This window comes from Genypterus blacodes, unplaced genomic scaffold (assembly GCF_046128005.1).
Source record: "Genypterus blacodes isolate CSIRO-AG114 ecotype Tasmania unplaced genomic scaffold, CSIRO-AGI_Gbla_v1 ptg000156l_1, whole genome shotgun sequence".
Classification (NCBI taxonomy): domain Eukaryota; kingdom Metazoa; phylum Chordata; class Actinopteri; order Ophidiiformes; family Ophidiidae; genus Genypterus; species Genypterus blacodes.
In genome coordinates this window covers 9,482,926-9,503,344 of record NW_027466957.1, presented here as the reverse complement: position 1 = coordinate 9,503,344, position 20,419 = coordinate 9,482,926, and the positions used below count along the sequence as shown (strand labels likewise).

Below are 20,419 nucleotides of genomic sequence, written 5' to 3'. Positions count from 1 at the left end.
AACAAAGGGTGCGACGTGTATAAACACAGGATGAACTACCTCAACGGACAAAGGCGTGTTTACAGTTACTTCTGGTTATAAGGGGGACGTGATAGATTGGAAGGGAGAAAATCTGAATTTAGAGCGATAGTATAACAACAAATATATGATAAGTGAGTCAAATGTTGATAACATCTTTATTGGCTTGGGCTGTAGCCTTCCCAGCTGAGGGTGTTACCTGGAGCTGACATCTGACCTTTCTGTGGGGACAGGAAAGTAGAACAAATGTACAGATAAGATTTTGACACATGAGAATTATCTTGACAAGGAAGACAAGTATGTTGTAATTGGAGCCGGTATGCCAGAGCGTTGCTCAACCAGTTTATAAACGGGTTAAATCTGTTTTCTTGACGCACGAGTGAAGTCTGGTAACCCAAAGGGGAGGCCAGAAGGGAGGCTTGATGCAGAACTCTATTTGCAGGTGAAAAACATTCATTTGTTGCCCGGAGTTAACAGGACATCCGTGTTGGAACTGACATTAACTGAGTCTTGACGTAAACCAGAGTAAAGCCAGTTTGATATTGGTACATAGATTCCCACTTATTTTGGAACTAATGGGAGACAAAGAATATTAAAAATAATACAATAAAACTACTATATATTTGGTTGTAGCAACAATATAACCTGGAATAAACATGTAAATACACCAAGAATCAAACGGGAGAAAAGCGCGTTTTATATTCGTAATCACCGGTACTGCGTGACGTGTTGCGAGGAGGACTGTCGTGACATTTTAAATCAAAACAATTCGCAGTCAGCTCTCGGTCATTCAGTCACAGTCACACTTACAATAATCGATCGACTGACAAATAGGTTCAATTGTCCAGTTTCCTCTCGTTGAGCCGATTCTTGTCATGTGAAACTAGCTTCCCTCCGCTGTGACGTCACGGCCCGGTAGCGAGTTTGTCTTCCCCGGCGGATATTCCTCAATTCACCTGCTTCACATTTATTCCAGACACTATCTAAAAAACAACAGCTGATTACGCGAATGGCACGAATGGTAAGTTCGTACAGCATTATTATCGGTTGAACTTATTTATTTATTCATTCGTGTTTTTATTTATCGTCAACTAGACACGCGAGATACGCCGAATCATGTTGACATCCGCATCTTGAAGGTCTCTGGTGTTTTGTTGTGCGTGGAAATTGTAATGCTGCTTATTTCAGCATGACAGCACTGTACAAGGTTTAGGGATCTGTTTCAGAAGGTGTGCCGCGGTCAGGAGTGGCGTCGTCCTGTCAATATTTGCACTCGTCTGTGTTAACTTGGTGTTATGACTATGCAGAGCTAATGAAAACGATCCACGCAGGGAACATAACCCCTGTATTTTGTTGTATTCCACAGAGACTAGCGGGGGGAATGCATCATCATCACCCCCGAGTTTGGGCCTTATGAGAGTTAGATAACATCCTGCAGTGATTCTGGAAGCAGGCTGAGGATATCACAACATACCTACAATCCTCAGAGGAGAAACAACACCCACATATCAGAATATTACAGCGATTTCCCTGATTCAATACTCAGTAGTTAGTGTTTTTATGATCCCAGATCTGAAATATTTGTGCTCCTGGCTTCACTTCCGGAGTGATTTAGATTTAAATTAACTGTGTTGCTGTGAGATTAAGAGCAGCCATGCAGAGCCCCTCTCATGAAATTGCGACAGGGTACCCTAGTGGAAGTGTGGCAGATAAAGATGCCAATCCAGAGATCAGCTTCGGGGGTGCTTACTCCCCTGTAGACTACATGAGCATCACCAGCTTCCCCAGGCTGCCAGAGGACGAAATGCTGTCTGGGGAGAACACGCTGAAATCCCGCAAAGACGATGACAACTTCCTCAGTGAACAAGATACAGGTCAGTCAGATCCAGTTTTGCAAAACATGCATTTGCATGTCTTCTCTGAGCTACAGGATGCTTGAATTTCTTCTAAGGGATGAATCAAGTATTTCTCTCTCTATCTCTCGCACCCACACACACACACACACACGCACACGCTTGAGAGTATGTTTATAATTTATTGATTAATATTATAATATTTATTTTGACATGGGCAGGATCCAGCATGAGGAAAATCATAACATGTAGGCATCTTTCTGCTCACTTTTACTCCTCCTGGTACTATATATTTGGAGTTGTAACATGATAATGCTTCGTATTAGTTCAAGGATTGGGTGTGAACAGCTTTTGGGCGTGAACTGCTCTTGTGTTTGATCTGTCCCATGAGTAAACTTTAACATTTAACCCTAGACCCAGATCTGTTTTTGAAGTCGGCTCGTCTACAGCGTATCCCATCCTCTGCCTCTGACCTGGCTGGTCAAGACATGGCATCTCTGCGGGAGACCACCAAAGATCCCTTTAAGGAAAGCTGTGCCTGCCAGCAAGATGGACTCACAGTAATCATCACAGCATGTCTCACTTTTGCCACAGGAGTCACTATAGCTCTCATTATGCAGATTTACGTTGGAGACCCACAGGTAAGAGTGTGTGAGTTATTTATTTGTAAAAGTGCATTTCTGAGATGATTGTATCTCTTCCTTCATTCCTCATTTCTAAAGTATTTCCATTGAAGAGCATTTGGCATTGGGCACAATGCACAATGAGCATGTGGTTATGCTTTCATGCATAGACAAGAAAAGAAAAGAAAAGAAAGCCATAGGCAATGGTACACATGAAGAGGACAGAAAATAAACAAACTTCACACAGAACATGATGTGCCAGCATTTAACAAAGAATCCTTCAGTCCTGCAGAACCTGTAAGTCTGTGAAATGTGATATAAAAGGTTGCCATTTGTGGAAAAACACATCAGTTTACAGACCTGTAAACGTGTTCCCATTATGGCAGACATTTAAATAACCAGGCCAAAAAGGATGTCAATATGAGGAGGAACACTAACACTCTATCACATTTATCCTCTACTTCTGTGTACATTTCAGATAAGGCAACAAAGTTATAAGTCATTTACCTCCAAAGCCAAGTTTCTCCTATTTTTGTCAGGTCTTTAACCAGGGCGCAGTGGTGAGCGATGTGGCTCAGTGTACATCTCTTGGCTTTGCTGTTCTGAGGAAGCAAGGGTCCAGTGTGGACGCTGCCATCGCTGCTGCACTCTGCCAGGGAATTATCCACCCTCACACCTCTGGCATTGGAGGGTGAGTCATATCACAAGGTCTCACTAAGAATACAAAGAGTATTTTATATTTTCTTATCTGCTTTGTTGACTTTTTCTACAGCGGTGGCGTTATGTTGGTGCATGATATCCGAAAGAATGCGACAAGGGTAATTGACTTTAGAGAGACAGCCCCATCTGCCATCCGTGAGGAGATGTTGCAGGCAAACCTTCCTCAAAATGTAAGGCCTTTTCCATTTTCCATTTTCCTGTTTGTGTTCTTAACTCTGGCTGATCTGTGCACCCTGTCCTTGTTGTTGCATTTCAGCCTGGCTTGCTTGTGGGAGTACCAGGCATGCTCAGGGGGTTGCAGGAGGCACATCAACTCTATGGCAGGTAATGTAACCCTCACTGAATCATCTTGATCTTCTGTGTACCTCCCCTCTGACATTTGTTATGTCACATATCTCTTAATTTTGGATGAATGTGTCAGAGATCCAGATACTGTGAATGTCTCCTTATACAGAAAGGCAGTAATGCTGTTATCAGTGACGATATCACCAGCTGGGTGCAAAGAGAAAGAAACGTGTGCTCCTTTTCTTTGCTGGGCTGCAATTACTCTGAATCTGTGTAATTATGATGCCTAGGTTGCTAGGAGAATGACGTCACAGCACTAACAAAAGCTCTACATGTTAATCCAACGCTAGACCGTTATGAATGATGAACCGAACAGACTAGTCTCTTTGAATAATGTAATGTTGAGTTTAATTACATGTCAAATAAGCCAAAGTTGTGTGACCTTATTTTTTGCCAGAATGCCATGGAAAGATGTAGTTACTATGGCAGCAGATGTGGGCAGAAATGGGTTTAATGTTACTCATGACCTAGGTAAGTATTGTGTAACATACTAATCACTACACACTGACCTCAGTGTATGTAATATATGATATCAAGTTAACTATTATAAAGAAACATCTACCACCACACATGAAACTCTTTCATTAAAGCAGATGCAGTTTTGTTTCACTTGCCCCTTCCTGCTTTCTCCCTGCTTCAGCTGACGCTCTTGATAAAGTCAAGGACCAAAATATGTCGGACACATTTCGAGACTTGTTCCTCCCCAACGGCCACCGTCCCCTCCCTGGGCTGTTCACTAGACGCATTGATTTGGCGGCCATTCTGGATGCTGTGGCAGCCAATGGGATATCAGAGTTCTATGATGGAAACCTGACGCAGGAAATGACAGCTGCAGTAAGGAAGCATGAGTTTTTAGCAACTTCATCTGTAATCATCTATAATATTAGTCATGGAAATGGCATCTCCATTGGGATAGACTGTAACTCTAAATTGAACTTTACTGTGCATTTTTTATAGGCGCAAGCAAGAGGCGGAGTGCTGTCAGAGGAGGATTTTGGAAACTACGCCACAATCACACAGGAGCCTGCAGAGATCACCTATCAGGGTAAATATTCCTATGAGACCAACAGAGCTCTCTCTCTTTCTCTCTCAATCTCAGAACCCATTTCTCATCACAGTTGTCAGGGGGTTTTCAAAGGAAGTCACACAGCACTTTAAATGGGTAAATGCTTGGCCTCTCTAAGCAGATGGGGCCCTGAAAGAACAGTTTGTAAGAACTGACCCTTCCACCTTCTGGCTCCAAGTGGTCTCTGAGATAGCTTTCCCAGGTCTGAAGAAAGTAGCCTTGTACAACTTGACCATGTTTGGCTCTACATTCAACTGTGAGACAGCTTTCTTCACAATGAACATAATCAGACTAAAAATGGTTCCAGGCTCACCAATGAGCACCTCCACATGTGTATGTGAATGGTCCTGACCCCATTCTAGCACAGATTTGTTTTTAAATCCTGGCAGGACAAGCTAGAGCTCAATTCTCTCACTGAGCAAAAACGTTTCTCTAACTGGACCTCTTTAAATGTTAGTTGAATACCCCTGCTCTAGACACACTAGGTGAGTTGTATTCTTGTCAAGTTTGGGCTTGTGTTGGCCCAGAAATGCTAATACAATTCACTTTGCCTTTGTATATGTTCTTTGACCTTCTTCACATCGTTCCCAGGTTTCTTATCTGATATACAGAAAAATGCTTACATTGTTATTTTCTGTTATTAATGCCACACATTTGCTCCACTATTTATTTATTTTCAGCTTTTCATGATCTCATTATAGGGTTTCCTTCAGCCACTGACATAACTTGGTTTGTGATGGATTTTCTTGCCTTCTATGTAGGGAACCATGTGATGGTGACTCCAGCCCCACATGCAGGAATCGCCCTGATCACTGCTCTCAACATCCTGGAAGGTTATAACATTACCAGCCAGGTCCCTAGGAACATCACCTACCACTGGATTGCTGAGGTACTTTACTAAAAACTCCCACCACCTCTCAAAACCATTGACACTGTAACAAAGTGCAATACATCATGTGGAATATACTTCCATGTTAACACTGTGTCACTCGTCCAGTCTGTGAAGATAGCTTTGGCCCTGGCCAGTGGGCTTGGAGACCCGAAGTATAACACGTCTGTCTCAGAGATTGTCGCCAAGATGTTGAGGTTGGTTTCATCTTGTTGCCTGTTAATACATAAAGTAAATGTTAGCCCTCCTAATTCAGTGCATGATTACTATTGAACCCAGCATTATTCTTATCTCCCAGCAAATCCCAGGCATCCCTACTTCGCCAGATGATCAACGACTCTCAAGCATTCCCAGCAAGCCATTACACTCCACCGTTTAGCTTGGAAGAAGGTGCAGTAGCTTCTCAGGTCACAGTCATGGGGCCTGATGACTTCATTGTGTCAGTCATGAGGTATGCCTGCTATCTTGTAACTGCTATTGCACATTTTCTATTGATGCAATGGTGGTTAAGTATGGGTGGTTGCTACTGTCTTCAAAGTCTGTTTTGTTTGTTTTAGCTCCTTAAACAAACCATTTGGCAGTGGGATAGTGACTCCATCAGGCATCCTTTTGAATAGCCAGATCTTGGATTTCTCCTGGCCTAATAAAACACAGAGCTCATCTCCACCTAATCCAGTAATTGCACCTTTGACTTCATTACTTCAATACATTTTGTGCTGTCTTTAACCAACATTTTAGCCATTTAAGAGACTTCAGAGTTTGCTCTCAGTAAACTGGATGGAAGTCTTTGTGTTCCTCATGGGTTTTTTGCTCTTTGTCATCATAGCATAATAGAATCCAGCCTGGGAAGAGGCCCATGTCTTTTCTGATGCCCACAGCAGTGATGCCTGCTGTGGGGCAGTGTGGGACATTTGTGGCCCTGGGCTCGTCCAACGGAGACACAGCACTTAGTGGCATCACACAGGTTGTTATTGTTATTAGAAGTTTACTATAAGAAATACTTAAATTCTTGGTTGATTGTTGCTATTTAAGAATATTCTAGAAATGCATTTTGGTTTCATTCCTCTTCCTGTTAAATTTCACAATAATGTATCTTTGTTCTTCTATGTTCTAATCTCTCACAGGTGTTGGTGAATGTTCTGTCCTCCCGTACAAATTTGAATGACAGCATAGCTTTTGGGAGACTCCATCCACAGTTACAGCCCAACATTCTTCTGGTGGACTGTAAGTTCTTCTTTCAGATATACTTGTTTATTTTGGTCTTTTTTGGAACACAGGTTTTAAGGTTTTACTCGTTCAGAGACTCTTGAGTTTCCAATTCCAATATTCTTTGACTGGTTTTAATGGTTTCAGTGCAATATGTATCTGGGCATACAATGTACATTCTGAAAACTACAATAGTACCATTCTGATCACATTTGACACATTATGAAAGCAGATTTAAGCTTATCTTGTGTTATTCCCCTCAATGCCCCATTCTCTCCTACAGCTGACTTCCCAGAGGAAATTGTGGAGACGTTACAAGCCAAAGGTCACAAGGTCGAGAAGAGAGATGTTTTGTCACTGGTTGCAGGTACCAGGAGAACCAATGATCTCATCATTGGGGTGAAGGACTCACGCAGTGCCGATGCCTCAGCTCTCACTATGTCCACCATGCCCAAGTAGCTCATTTCCCATATACACATACACAAAATGAAGTAGGGATCAGAGTGTACAGTAATAGGAATGTGTTTTGTAGTTACACAGCAACACATCTGTGAGACTATGGAGTAAAATGATTAGTCATTTTGTGAAATGGAAGTAAGAAATGTTGTGGCATTTGAGGCAAAGTGTTGAGTTGTAGGTGGGTTGTACATTTGTTGCACTGAAATACTGTATGTTCAGGACATTGTAAGGAAATGAATGGAACTATACAATATACATACAGTAAGATGTTATACCACTATTTATTGGACCAATGTTTGTGCTTTTCCCATTATTGTAATTCAGACATTTAAGATCATGTGGAAAGATGAAGATTGTGATCATGTGTAAGCCTGCGGTTAAACCTTGTGATGACACACCCACGCTAGACTGCCCTAAACTGAACAAAGAGGCTAAACCATTTACTTCCCTCCATTTCATATGGTGCCTGACTGTGCTTAGATGTTGTTTGGTACAATTGCTTATGTTTTAACCTTTTGCAAACAATCAGTGGTACCTTGGGACCACGTTAAGATTAAGACATATAGAAGGATAATAATATATGCCCTAGTTGTTTTCCTTAAACAAAACAGTTCAGTTGTGTGTTACATTTTAGTAACTGTAGACTATGTTTGTGTTTTGTTTGTATATATTTAAGAAAGGTTAAGTTTTACAATGATTTTGCTAATTTAACGTTTGTGCATTTTTATTTTTTGAGAGTGAGGATAAATGTGTTTAGGAAAGGGATGTTTGATTGATTGTAGATGGAATCAGCTATCTTATATTAACATTTGCTGCGCTGTATATATAATTTGTACTGTTGTTACACAATGTGAGCATTTGGGACTATTTTGAATATGTTGTTTTATTTTGTTGTGTGTTTGTGAAATGTTTTTGTCCAGTTTATAGTACAGCCTTTTATAAAAATGGTTCAATACAAGTCCAGAATATCTAATTTTGACAAATCAAACATTTCGTTCTCAATCTAACTTCCTCTCATATGGTTACTAGTGCATTTGACTGTTTGTTTATGCTTGTTACCTTTACCGTACATTTAATTGCATGGGGCACCTGGGTCTTGTTCCAAATAGCAGTTTTACCAAGTTATCTAGATAACTTTGCCAATCAAAACCCAGAACTGATGTAAAAGCACCTTTCTCAGCATGCAGATGACTTAGTAAAACTGCCTGTTGGAGCAGGCTGTCTTTTGCACAGCACCTAATGATCAAACCCACTTGGATGTGAGTGTCATCAAAATCAGCACTTTTCAAGAAATAAAATGTTTGAGCACATCTTACTGTTGACTTACTGTTGTGTCCGTCTGTGTTTTTGTTGCTTCTCATATGGGCATTTTGAGCATCTGACCTACTTTGTGAAGAATACTAAATAGATAATTCCAGAATTGTTGACAACAGAACATCTACCTGCTGGTGCTTCAATTCTGCAGTGTACTGCCTGCACCCCTGCAATATTGCAGTTATCCCCCAGCCATAAAACACTGTATGCGTTTAAGACTTAAAATTTAGTGTCCAGATCATAGAAACATAGATACGTCGTTGATACGTCGTTTTCAGTTGAGAACAAAATGTTTATTGGAATATCATACAATAAATCACATTTTATTATTTTGTACGGCTTCTTTTTTTAAATAGCATTGGGGTCATCGTGCACACTCAGATTTTACTGTGAAAGTTTAAGCCGGAAGTAGTAATATTTCATTCCGGCTAGCCTGACCGTTTTATTCTGTTTTGTTAGCTAATATAGCTAGCAGATGTCGAATGATTGCACTTATTTTTAGAATAATATGTGTGGTAAGGCTTTCTCTTTCCTATTGTGTAATTTATTACTGATTGTATCAAGCTCGTTAAAGAGTCCCAGACTTACCCGCTGGCTAAACAATAAGTTGTGTTTCAGTGTGTTCATGATGGACTACAGCACTTAGCTAACATTTGCTAACTGGAGCTTTTTGAGGACCCGCCTTGAAATGGGCTTTATCTGCTTACATATCGGCTGCGAACGCATGAATTTGGGTTGTTCATTTATCATGTAATACTCGTATCTTTGTGAATTGAAGTATTTACATCGTTAATATTTGTACGCGCCGTGCGGATTTTGATGGCTTAATGTTTGCCTAGGTTTTACGCTAAGGCCCGTGCTGCCCGGCCGATCATGTTATCCAGTCGGTTATCATCACTCAAGCTGACGGATACACAGTGTACATTATAAAACAGCTAATTTAATGTGATAGTACTCAAATGGTGAAATCTGTGTCGGGCTCTCAGGCTGAACAGACTTGTCAAATGTTTGACATGTCTGCTAATGTAGCTTCAGCACTAGCGGCCATAGTGATGCTGTCATCCCTCCGCATGTAGCATGGACTGATGCGTGCGGTTACATACACTGTCTTGATGATGAAGAGAGAGAATTCGTTAAGTTAACGTAGTCTCAACAGAAATGTAAATCACGGTTTGCCAGTTAAACGTAGCGCTTTTAAACTCTTAACTGTTTGTGTACAGGCTACTTTGTCACCTCTGCTGTTTGTTGTCTGTTACAATTGAAGTGAGTACTGATGTTTGTCTCTGTCTCTGTATTTTAGCATAAACGGTTCAGACGCCACTCCTTATAACACAGGAGGATGGCACAGCCACACACTCCGCTGCAGCTCACCCAGGGGACGGTGTTCCTGGAAGGAAATAATGATTCCAGGGACTCAGGCGTTGGAGATGATGCAGTAGAGGATGCTGACAGTTGCCATGGATGCGCAGTAATGCAAGATGACCAAGTCAACATTCAACATGGCAAAGAAGAAAGCAATGGGGAAGGAGAGGATTTCATCGTTTTTGTCGCTTTTCAAGGAAACATGGACGATGAGGACTTCACTGAAAAACTTAACGCTGTTCTCAGTGGGATCCCAAGCGTGCTAGACATGGGTTAGTGTTTTTGTAAAATTCATCTGGAGCAGCCTGGTACACAAGATCTAGCTGGTTATTGAGCAGCCACTTGAAATTAATATTAGTTAATTTATTCTCTGCTCAATTGAATATATTCATATTTGAAACACTGCCCTACTTCTCTGACGTCACACGTCCCAGTCACATTTGCAGAATTTATTATACTCTTTCATATCCCTGTATTAGGCCCAGAAAGTTTGCAGCCACAGCATGTGGAGCCATGGAACAGTGTACGTGTAACCTTCAACATTCCCCGGGATGCTGCTGAGCGACTCAGACTGTTGGCCCAGAACAACCAGCAGCAACTGAGAGACCTGGGGATTCTATCTGTGCAGATAGAAGGTACAGAACAGCTTTGAAGAAACTGAAGCTCTTTTTTTTGTCTGTGATACTTGCAAATATGGTAAAAGCTTGTTTGTAAATGTGTATTCATCTTCTCTCTGTTCAGGAGAAGGGGCCATCAATGTGGTCACAGGACCAAACAGAGGGCAGGAGGTCAGAGTCAATGGACCAATTGGAGCAGCTGGCCAGATGAGAATGGATGTGGGATTTCCAGGTCAGCCAGGCCCAGGTATTGCTTTAGTGATTATAACAATGGTGATGAACAGCAACCTACCTACCTACAACAGTGCCTTTCCCTTACCGGCTCAATTTGTTAAAATGCACAATTTTCAAGGTGACCGGAAAGACACCCTCCGAATTAGATTGAATTCAGTCTCTACGATATTTCAAGGCTTGTTGTGAACCTTATTTGACCGTACTCACAAATATTTAAAGATACACCTATTTCTTTCAGGAGGAGTGAGGATGGCTAATCCATCAATGGTTCCACCCGGACCCAGCATGGCAAGTCAGGCTATGGTGCCAGGCAGCAGTGGACAGATGCACCCTCGTGTTCAAAGACCGCCTTCACAGACAGGTTGATGTCTTTTCTTTGTTTATCTACTGTATGTATTTTATGTTTAATAAGATGCAGTCGTTTTTAATATGCATTCATCCATAAAAATATTATCTTGCTTTGTCCCAGATGTAATGGATCCAATGATGCCAGGCATGTCAGTTCAGCAGCAACAACAAATTCAGCATCAACAGGCTGGCCCCCATGGCTCAGGCCCCATGCCTCCTCAGGCTGCCCATCACCTGCAGGCTCTGCAGGCTGGGAGACCACTTAACCCTGCTGCATTGCAGCAGCTCCAACAACAGCATCACCAACAGCAACAAGTCCAGCAACAAGTCCAGCAGCAAGCACAGCTCTCTCAGCTTGGACCCCGACCTCCATTCAACCCATCAGGGCAGATGGCTGTACCCCCTGGCTGGAATCAACTGCCCTCAGGGGTCCTGCAGCCTCAAAATGCCCAAGGAGGCCCTGCCTGGAGGAAGCCTCCGCCCCAAGCACCAATGGGACAACGGCCACCCAATCTTGCTACAGTTCAAACTCCCAGTCACCCTCCACCACCTTATCCTTTTGGCAGCCAACAGGCCGGGCAGGTATTTAATGTGATGGGACAGGGGCAGTTACAGCAACAGCAGGCAGGAGTAGGTCAGTTTGCAGCACCACAGCCTAAAGGCCCTCAAGCTGGACCAGTTGGTGTCACAGGGCCGCCCAGGCCACCACCACCTCTTCCACCAACTTCAGGACCACAGGGTAACCTTACTGCCAAGTCCCCTGGTTCATCCTCATCTCCTTTTCAGCAAGGTTCACCAGGGACTCCACCAATGATGGCTCAGAGACCTACAACTCCACAGGGTTTCCCACAAGGTGTTGGTTCACCAGGAAGAGCTGCCCTTGGACAGCAGGGTAACATGCAGCAGGGATTCATGGGAATGCCTCAGCATGGCCAGCCTGGGGCACAAGTGCATCCAGGTGGGTTTCTCCCCAGACAGAAATGCATACTTAATGGGTTGTTTATGGTCATTGTGTAAAACTGTCCACAATGTTGAAGTAACAGCTGTAAGACAAGGGTTAAGATAAAATGAGATTCAGGGGAGATTACAATGTTGTAATCTCATTTTAATCCTCTTACTACTACTACTAACTCCTCTTACAATGTTGTATGACAATTGAATTAATATTGATTACAGGCATGCCCAAGCGTCCTATGGGTTTTCCAAATATGCCTGGAAACCAGAACTTTGTCCAAGGTCAGGTGAGTGCCAGCACTCCAGGAACCCCTGGTGGTGGGGCCACTCAGCAGCTACAGAGCAGCCAAGCAATGACTCATACAGGTAAAGTGACGTTGACACAATATTTGTCCTGCCTTCTTCTTGCTGTCATTGAGGGTAACTGTAAATTCTATAAAACAAAATTAGACACAGCCACCACAGAACGTATACATATCTTCTTCTATCTTCTTTTCTATCTAAATCTTCTTTCTTGAGTGGAGATGGTTTATTCATATCAGCTATCTCAACAGATGTGGAATTGACAATCTGTCACCCAATGAAGCCTTTAGCTTTGCCATTACAAAAGATAACCTTTCCCCTATGATTTTTCAGGAGGACCTCAGCCATTGGCCTCTACACCGAACACAATGCAAGGTCCACCTCATGCTCAACCTAATGTTATGGGTGTCCAAAGTAGCATGGCTGGCCCACCACCTGGTACAACAGCTGGGCCTAGTATGGGTCAACAACAGCCTGGCCTACAGACCCAGATGATGGGCCTCCAGCATCAGGCCCAGCCCGTGTCCTCCTCCCCCAGCCAGATGGTTCAAGGCCAGGGTGGAGGTCAGACTGTCCTCTCAAGGCCACTGAGTCAAGGGCAGAGAGGAGGGATGACCCCACCTAAGCAGATGATGCCTCAACAAGGCCAGGGGGTGATGCATGGGCAGGGTCAGATGGTTGGAGGTCAAGGGCACCAGGCCATGCTCCTACAACAGCAGCAACAACAACAACAGCAGCAGCAGCAGCAACAACAACAACAGAACTCCATGATGGAACAAATGGTTGCAAACCAGATACAAGGCAACAAGCAAGCATTTGGGGGCAAGATTCCAGCGGGGGTCATGCCAGGCCAGATGATGCGTGGCCCTTCTCCAAATGTTTCAGGTAACATGGCTCAGTTCCAGGCCCAGGTTGGGCCACAACAGCAGATGACCCCACAACAGCAACAGCAAATGGTTCAGCTCCAACAGCAGCAATTGCAACAGCAGCACCAGTTACAACAACAACAGCTTCAACAACAACAACAACAACAACACCAGCAAATGAGCCAGCAACAACCGCAGCAGGTTCCAATTACAGGGAATCCTAATCAGGCTATGGGCATGCATGGACAACAAATGAGACTCCCTGCAGGTCATCCTCTCATTCAACAGCAGTTGCAACAGCAGCAACTCCAGCAGCAGCAGAAACAGCAGCAGCAGCAGGCCATGTTGCAACAGCAGCAGCAGCAGCAGCAGCAGCAGCAGCAGCAACAACAAGCTGCTCAACAGCACCCACATGCTTTGGGAGACCCCACTGGTGGGACTGGAGACGTAAGTGTCCAACAGATGATGCCTGATATGCAGTCACAGCAGCAGCAAGGCATGATAGGAGGTCCTCAGCACATGCAGATGGGAAATGGCCACTTTGCAGGTCACAACATGAACTTTAACTCACAGTTTCCAGGTCAGATGCCAATGGGGGGACCCTGTGCACAGGCTGGTGGCTTTCCTGTCAGCAAAGACGTAACCCTGACAAGCCCATTACTAGTCAACCTGTTGCAGAGTGATATCTCTGCCAGCCAATTTGGACCAGGAGGAAAGCAAGGAACAAGTGGAGGCAATCAGGCCAAACCCAAAAAGAAGAAGCCAGCACGAAAGAAGAAGCCTAAAGAGGGAGAGGGACAGCAGCAAGTAGAGGGACTTGGGTATTTGTTACTGTTTACTTTTACTTTTGCCATTTCTGCTGCATGTGTTGAAGAAACATGTTGTTACATAATGTATTTAATCCAGTTTTATACATTTTACAGGGGCCTTGATGTGGCTGCTGGTCTGGAGGATTCTGATCTGTCAAATATGGGAGGGGATCAGAGTTTGGGCATAGACAACTCGGGCCCTAAACTCCCTGATTTTGCAAACCCGCAAAGGCCCGCAGGTATATCATGACATTGTTTGCGCAATTGTACAGAGCCTATTTGCATATTCTAGAATTCCAATATTCTATAACACACCAATTTTTGTATACATGTACAAAAACTGTATTCTACTATTTTCTTAGGCTTTCCTGGCCCGCCTGGAGACCAGAGGGTTTTACAGCAAGTGCCCATGCAATTTATGCAGCAGCAGCAACAACAACAACAACAACAACAACAACAACAACAACAACAAATACAGCACATGCAACAGCAGCAGATACAGCAGCAGCAAATGCAACAGCAGCAGCAACAAATGCAACAGTTGCAACAGCAACAAATGCAGCAGCAGCAACAGCAACAGTTACAACAGCAGCAGATGCAACAAATGCAAATGCAGGGCCTCCAGAATGCTCAAGGGCAGCAGGGGATGACAGGGCCACAGGCTCCAGGGCAAGGCCAGCCCCAGATACACCCTCACCAGCTGCAGCAGCAGCAACAACAACAACAGCAGCAGCAGCAGCAACAGCAGCAGCAACAACAACAACAACAACAACAACAGCAGCAGCAGCAGCAAGCTCCACCGCCACACCTACAACAGGTGGATTCATTAATTAACTTTTTATTATTAAATATAGTTATTACACCGTGTAATATGTATCACTATAATAGTTATTGATTTCTCACTAATTTTGGTTCCCATTTTATATTTCAGCAACAGCAGATGATGCTGATGCTGAAAATGCAGGAGCAGGCTAAGAATCGAATGTCCATACCTCAAGGAGGGCAGCTCCCTCCTCGAGGGATGGGCAATGCGCCTGAGGTCCAGAGGCTGCCTGTCTCCCAACAAGGCAACATGCCTGTTATGATCAGCCTTCAAGGACATGGTGGAGTACCGCCATCACCTGACAAAGCCAGAGGGATGCCCCTAATGGTTAACCCACAGGTGAATATTGTGTCCTGAAGCATGTATAAATATAATCTATGCTAAATATGGCATGCTTTAAGGTTACTTTATTTGGGAAACCTGTATATATGTTAATGTTATATTTGTTAATGTATTAGAACAACTATTTTTAATCTCTCTTCATCTCTCTAGTTGGCTGGAGCAGCACGGAGAATGTCACATCCTGATGTAGGACAGGGTCCCCAGGGCACAGGACCTGAAGAGGCCCCTGCAGGGGCCCACCTAAAGCAGGATAGGCCTGGTGGCCCAGACATAGGGTCACAGCCTGGAAATGGGACTCAACCAATGATGACCAATCAGGGCCCCAACCCTCACATGCTGAAGCAGGGCTCTGGTCCACCAACTATGCCCCAGCATACTGGAGCCAGTCCCCAGCATCAGCTACCCACTCAGCCTCAACAAGGAGGCCCCATGACTAACCTTCATTTCCCCAATGTCCCAACCACTTCACAGAGCTCTCGCCCTAAAACCCCCAATAGAGCTAGTCCTAGACCATACCACCATCCCCTCACACCAACTAATCGCCCACCTAGCACTGAACCGTCCGAAATAAATCTTTCACCTGAGAGGCTAAATGCTTCCATTGCAGGGCTGTTTCCTCCTAAAATCAACATTCCGCTGCCCCCAAGGCAACCTAACCTGAACAGGGGATTTGATCAGCAGGGTCTCAACCCAACCACTCTGAAAGCCATTGGACAGGCCCCTCCTAGCTTAACTTTACCAGGCAACAGCAATAATGGTAGTGCAGGTGGAAATAACACTAACAATGGTCAGCAGTCTTTCTCAGCTGGAAGTGGGGCAGCAGGTGTAGGCTCTAAGCAGGACAAACAGTCTGGAGGGCAAGGCAAGAGGGCAAGTCCGAGCAATAGCCGAAGGTCAAGTCCAGCCTCAAGTCGCAAGTCGGCTACTCCAAGTCCGGGAAGGCAAAAGGGAACTAAGATGGCCCTAACTGCTCCTCCCCACCAACAGCAGATGGTCAACCCTCAGGGGCAGACCATGATTCTAAGCCCTGCCTCAGTACCTGCGAGTCCTGTATCCATGCCTTCTCAGGCTAGTGGAAACATGGAGGCACAGCAGACCCAAAGCCCTTTCCATGGGATTCAGGGTAATACTGCCGATGCAGTCAGGGATAGTCAGGGAATGATGACAGCAGAGCAGCGTCAGGTGCCTCAGCCACAACCACAGTCCCAGATTTTGAGGGAGTTATCAGCTCCCAGAATTGCAAGTCCCCGTGTCCCAACAACTCAGGAGCCTAAAGCTGGCTTAGAACTGCAGACTGGGGTAGCTGATAGGCTACCAACACACACAGCACCTCTGCAGGATACTGAGGCCTCACCATCTCTCAGGGAAGCTCCAACCTCCCTCAACCAGTTATTGGACAACACAAGTATCCCAAATATGCCTCCACGGCCCATACAGAGTAATATTGTCAAGGATGTAATGGGAAAGGAAAGCCCTAAGTCTACTTCAGATCCTGATAGACCAATCCACAGCAGTTCCCGAAGCTTAGAAATGCCATCTCCTATTGCTGCTTTTTCCACTTCTAATGAATCGGAAGCAAAATCCAAACCTGCCACCCCAGTCCCCACCAGCAATCCTAACTTGCAGCCTGCTGCGATTCCAAGCTCACATCCTAGCACTAATGTGAACTGTAGTACTACACCAAGCTTTAACCAAAATCATGTGTCGACATCAACGGTTAACCCTAGTATGAATGTCAATCCAACACCTACCCTTTGCCCCACGCTCAGTACTAACACTAATACCACCCAAAGTGTAAGCCCCAACCTTGTCACTTCTGTTCAGACTAGTTCTGCTTCAACTGTCAATACTAGTACTAACTCAAGCTCAGCTGTAGTCTCTAAACCAAACCCCAGTTCTAAACCTGTGGCCAGTGTTCACTCACTCATACAGATTCCTGCCTCATCCAGCACAATTTCACCCAGCCAGATCACTGTTTTTGTCACGTCTAACCCTATCACCTCTGCCCCCACCACCCACCAAGCACCCACACCCATGGTCTCCACCATGGTAGCTGTGCCTAATAAGAACATTAGACCTCAGGATGTCCGGCACCAGAACCCTGTCCCTCGACCCCCTCAGTTCATCACAACTACCCCTGTATTTATTAATCCAATTTTCCAAGTCCCTGGTGCATCTGTTCAACCTAACACCACAGTGGTTTCCCAGTCACTTACAATGGTAGGGCCTATCCAAATGTCCACTACAAACATCCAGCTCTCTCCTGCCCCAGGATCCACCCAGCACTCAGGTTCTATCATGACCAACACTCAATCTGTAAAAACAGCTGTTGGGCAGGTCCAAATTGCCACTAGTATGCCATCATCGCTCCCAGCTGCCACCCTCCCAACTCCTCAGCCAACTAACCCAGCAACTCTCAAAGCAGAAAATGTAGGTGAGGTAGCTCCTGCTCAGAAATCTAGTCCCCCAATCAGGCAGCAATCTCCACATCCCAGCCCTTCTTCAGCATCATCTCCATTTCAGCCCCCTCTGACTTCTCCCTGCTCCAGTCCTGGAGTTGTAAACACCCTCAGAAAGAGCCCGCTGTCCCCAACCTCTACTGCCCTGGTGAAAAATAAGCCTGTTTCTAGCACTGGTGACTCTCAGCACGGCTCTGTAGACAGACCCACTGGAGCTGTGCCACTCCAGGCCTTTCATCCTCCTGCTAGTCCTGCTGTTCAGGCAGACTCGCTACCTCTCCAAACTCCCGCTTCTGCTCCGAAAATCATCACTCCACCTCCAGTCTCCTCTCCAGTCCCAGCTCCTGTTCAAACTGCTGTCCCTGCTCCAGTCGTTAGCCAGGCTCCGTTACCTGCGCCAGCACAGCCAGCAATTTCTCAAGCCCCTGTTGTAAATGCGGCTGTTGCTAGCAGCATTGCCTCCTCTGCCATCTCGCTGACCACTGTTCTATCGGCACAAAGTTCAGCACCATCTATTGCTCCCGTTGTTGCTGTACCTGGGCCTGTTAAGGATGCTCCTCCAGCCACATCCTCCCCAGTTTCTACATCTAGCGGAGTACCACTTGCCCAATCTGACCGACCACCCTCGGTACCTCCTGTGCTGCCAACCACTCAACCCGTTGAGACCACTCAGAACACCCCAGGTAACTACACAAACATGAGCTACTTAGTTACCTGCTATATATTCAAACTGAGTATTACCACTGCTGTCAGGTGAAGTTGCTCAATGCCCCAGGAACATGTAATACTGGACAAAGTTGTGTTTCCAGTTTTTACTGGTGCACCTCTGGGGAGAAAATTCCCAAACCAATTCATCCAATGCCTTCATTGGCAGCATGTTTTCACACGTAGTAGCCACATCTGTATTTACTACTTGGTGATAAACCAGTGTTACATGTTGCACCCTGACTGGAGCATTGTTTCTCATATTAAAACTGAACTATCCCACTTTTCACCAGCACCCATTCAGCAAGAGGTTTCACAGTCACAAGAGCCTGCTCCCAGTGAGAAGATGGGTAAGTGATGTTGTTCTGAAGAGAGTAACAATGCCGTAAGCAACTACATGTTATCAGCTATAAATACATCTCTTGAACCTTAGGTGACATTAAAGTAATATTTGCTCTTTATATTGTAGGCGAAGAGGTCTCCACAGGTTCAGAGCAGGGGTAAGATTCTTTGTTTTCATTCTTTCAAGTGCTGTTTTGGTGAATAACTGTGATTTGCCTCTTGTGCTGGGGATTAATCAGGTGTTCCATGCTATTGATCTCTGAAAAGTTGGCCTAGGATCAATTATGCTTTTGGAGGAGAAACACTTAGACATTTCTAACTCTACTGAAACTCAGGGAGTTCATTTGGTTGGCCAAGGGGGTACATGGTGCAATCAATAAGCCACGTGGCCTCAGCACTTGGTATGTATAATTAGCATGCCGCAATATAAAATTACTAATGCATGTCGGAAGATAAAACAATCTCTCGCAATCAAATTCTACCGCCCCACGGACCTTTATGGCTACATCTCTTCTAATTGGGATTGTCATAATATGGTGGGGGGAGTGAAGCCTATTTTTGAAGCACAGTTTATAGTTTACCGCTGTTTTTCCACTTCTATCACAGATGGGCAAAGAAAAGAAAGGCGCCCATCAACTTAGTCTCAAGGTATGTATGTTAACACTTGTTTGTGCTGCAAAGACACAAGCAGTGATCATGTCGACCTAGCGGATGCTGTCAACATGAAGACTGACAGTATCTGTGGTAGACGAGGAAAAACAGCAGAGTCCCGAGTGGTATTCCATCTTTCTCCAAGTAGAGCAGAGTTGACTCGCACCCTTGCATCTTGAGTAACGCCTATCTTTGTATGCTCCCTCTTTCCTTGTGTGTTGTTTTTCCTGTCTGCTCCTCCCAGAGCTGCTGTGGAGAAACCCAAGGGACCGAGCAGACGCAGCTCCCGGGCAGAGAAGGAGGTGGAGGAGGAACCGGTGGCAGACAGTGGCATTAGGAAGAGATCAGCCAGGCCTGGAACCAGTGCTGCTGCAAAAGGTAACACAAACACAACGTTTATCACTACAGCAAAGCCATCCATTGAATTTATTAGTATCCTGTACCGTGATTGGTCCAGCATTGCAAAAAGAAAATAATACATATGACTTGTGCAATTTCCCTAACACTCCCATTTTTTCTTTTTAACAGAAACTGGAGCAAGCCCCACCCAGGCCAAACGAAGGAAGTCTAAATAGGCACAACTGTAGTTGTGGAATCATGTGAACTGTACTGTAAATGTAATATTTTCCCGCTGTGAATCATTTGATATTGGTTTCTCTGTCCCAAATCATGATTTTTCAATGGAGGAAGAAACCATGTACAGATTGTTTTAAAATTAATTATGGTATTTGTTTTGTCCATGCTGTTATGTGAGATTGTAGTTAGAATGTGTGCATATGTGTTTTGTGTGAATGTGCTTTGTTTTGTTTTTTTGTTTTTGTTTTTTTTAATGAAATGCTGGATTAATCATCTGAGGATTGGTCATGAAGCTTGTCATGATTGTATAATTATGTAGTAAAACTGAATTAAATTTTCTACCGCTTTTGTCCTGTGAGTAACGTAGTTGATGTCTCCTGTAGTTTCTTAGGTTGTGGGTCAAAGGTTGATAATTGCCAAACTACTGAGATTTATCATTATAAAGCACTAACAATTTTAACTAAACACTAGTTAGATTAAAAAATAAATTCTTAAAATTTAACAAATATGAATCCGTGTTATTTGACAGGTTTAG

General features: G+C 44.4%; 2 protein-coding genes across 6 annotated transcripts; both read left to right on the top strand.

The window, feature by feature from the left end:
- Positions 1-317: 317 nt before the first annotated feature.
- On the top strand, positions 318-8,489 carry ggt7 (gamma-glutamyltransferase 7). Of its 2 annotated transcripts, none has more exons than XM_076167223.1 (16): positions 318-460; positions 1,385-1,892; positions 2,286-2,512; positions 3,034-3,185; positions 3,267-3,384; positions 3,471-3,538; positions 3,957-4,030; positions 4,200-4,393; positions 4,517-4,604; positions 5,387-5,514; positions 5,623-5,711; positions 5,813-5,965; positions 6,072-6,189; positions 6,341-6,478; positions 6,639-6,738; positions 7,004-8,489. In XM_076167223.1, the coding sequence occupies exons 2-16, from the start codon at positions 1,673-1,675 to the stop codon at positions 7,177-7,179; spliced, it is 2,043 nt and encodes a 680-aa protein (XP_076023338.1). In that variant the 5' UTR covers positions 318-460; positions 1,385-1,672; the 3' UTR covers positions 7,180-8,489. The 2 variants fall into 2 exon arrangements, with proteins under 2 accessions (XP_076023338.1, XP_076023336.1); XM_076167221.1 differs by lacking the exon at positions 318-460 and adding an exon at positions 920-1,039.
- Positions 8,490-8,916: 427 nt separating this feature from the next.
- On the top strand, positions 8,917-20,242 carry ncoa6 (nuclear receptor coactivator 6). 4 transcript variants are annotated; one of them, XM_076166238.1, is made up of 18 exons: positions 8,917-9,008; positions 9,794-10,127; positions 10,335-10,490; positions 10,597-10,719; positions 10,945-11,067; positions 11,176-11,636; positions 11,841-12,012; positions 12,231-12,374; positions 12,645-13,998; positions 14,101-14,225; positions 14,349-14,803; positions 14,918-15,148; positions 15,302-18,293; positions 18,609-18,665; positions 18,785-18,815; positions 19,264-19,305; positions 19,553-19,686; positions 19,837-20,242. In XM_076166238.1, the coding sequence occupies exons 2-18, from the start codon at positions 9,833-9,835 to the stop codon at positions 19,881-19,883; spliced, it is 6,942 nt and encodes a 2,313-aa protein (XP_076022353.1). In that variant the 5' UTR covers positions 8,917-9,008; positions 9,794-9,832; the 3' UTR covers positions 19,884-20,242. The 4 variants fall into 4 exon arrangements, with proteins under 4 accessions (XP_076022353.1, XP_076022352.1, XP_076022349.1 ...); XM_076166237.1 differs by having other exon boundaries at positions 11,176-12,012; positions 12,645-13,624; positions 13,751-13,998; XM_076166234.1 differs by having other exon boundaries at positions 11,176-12,012.
- The last annotated feature ends 177 nt before the right edge of the window (positions 20,243-20,419 follow it).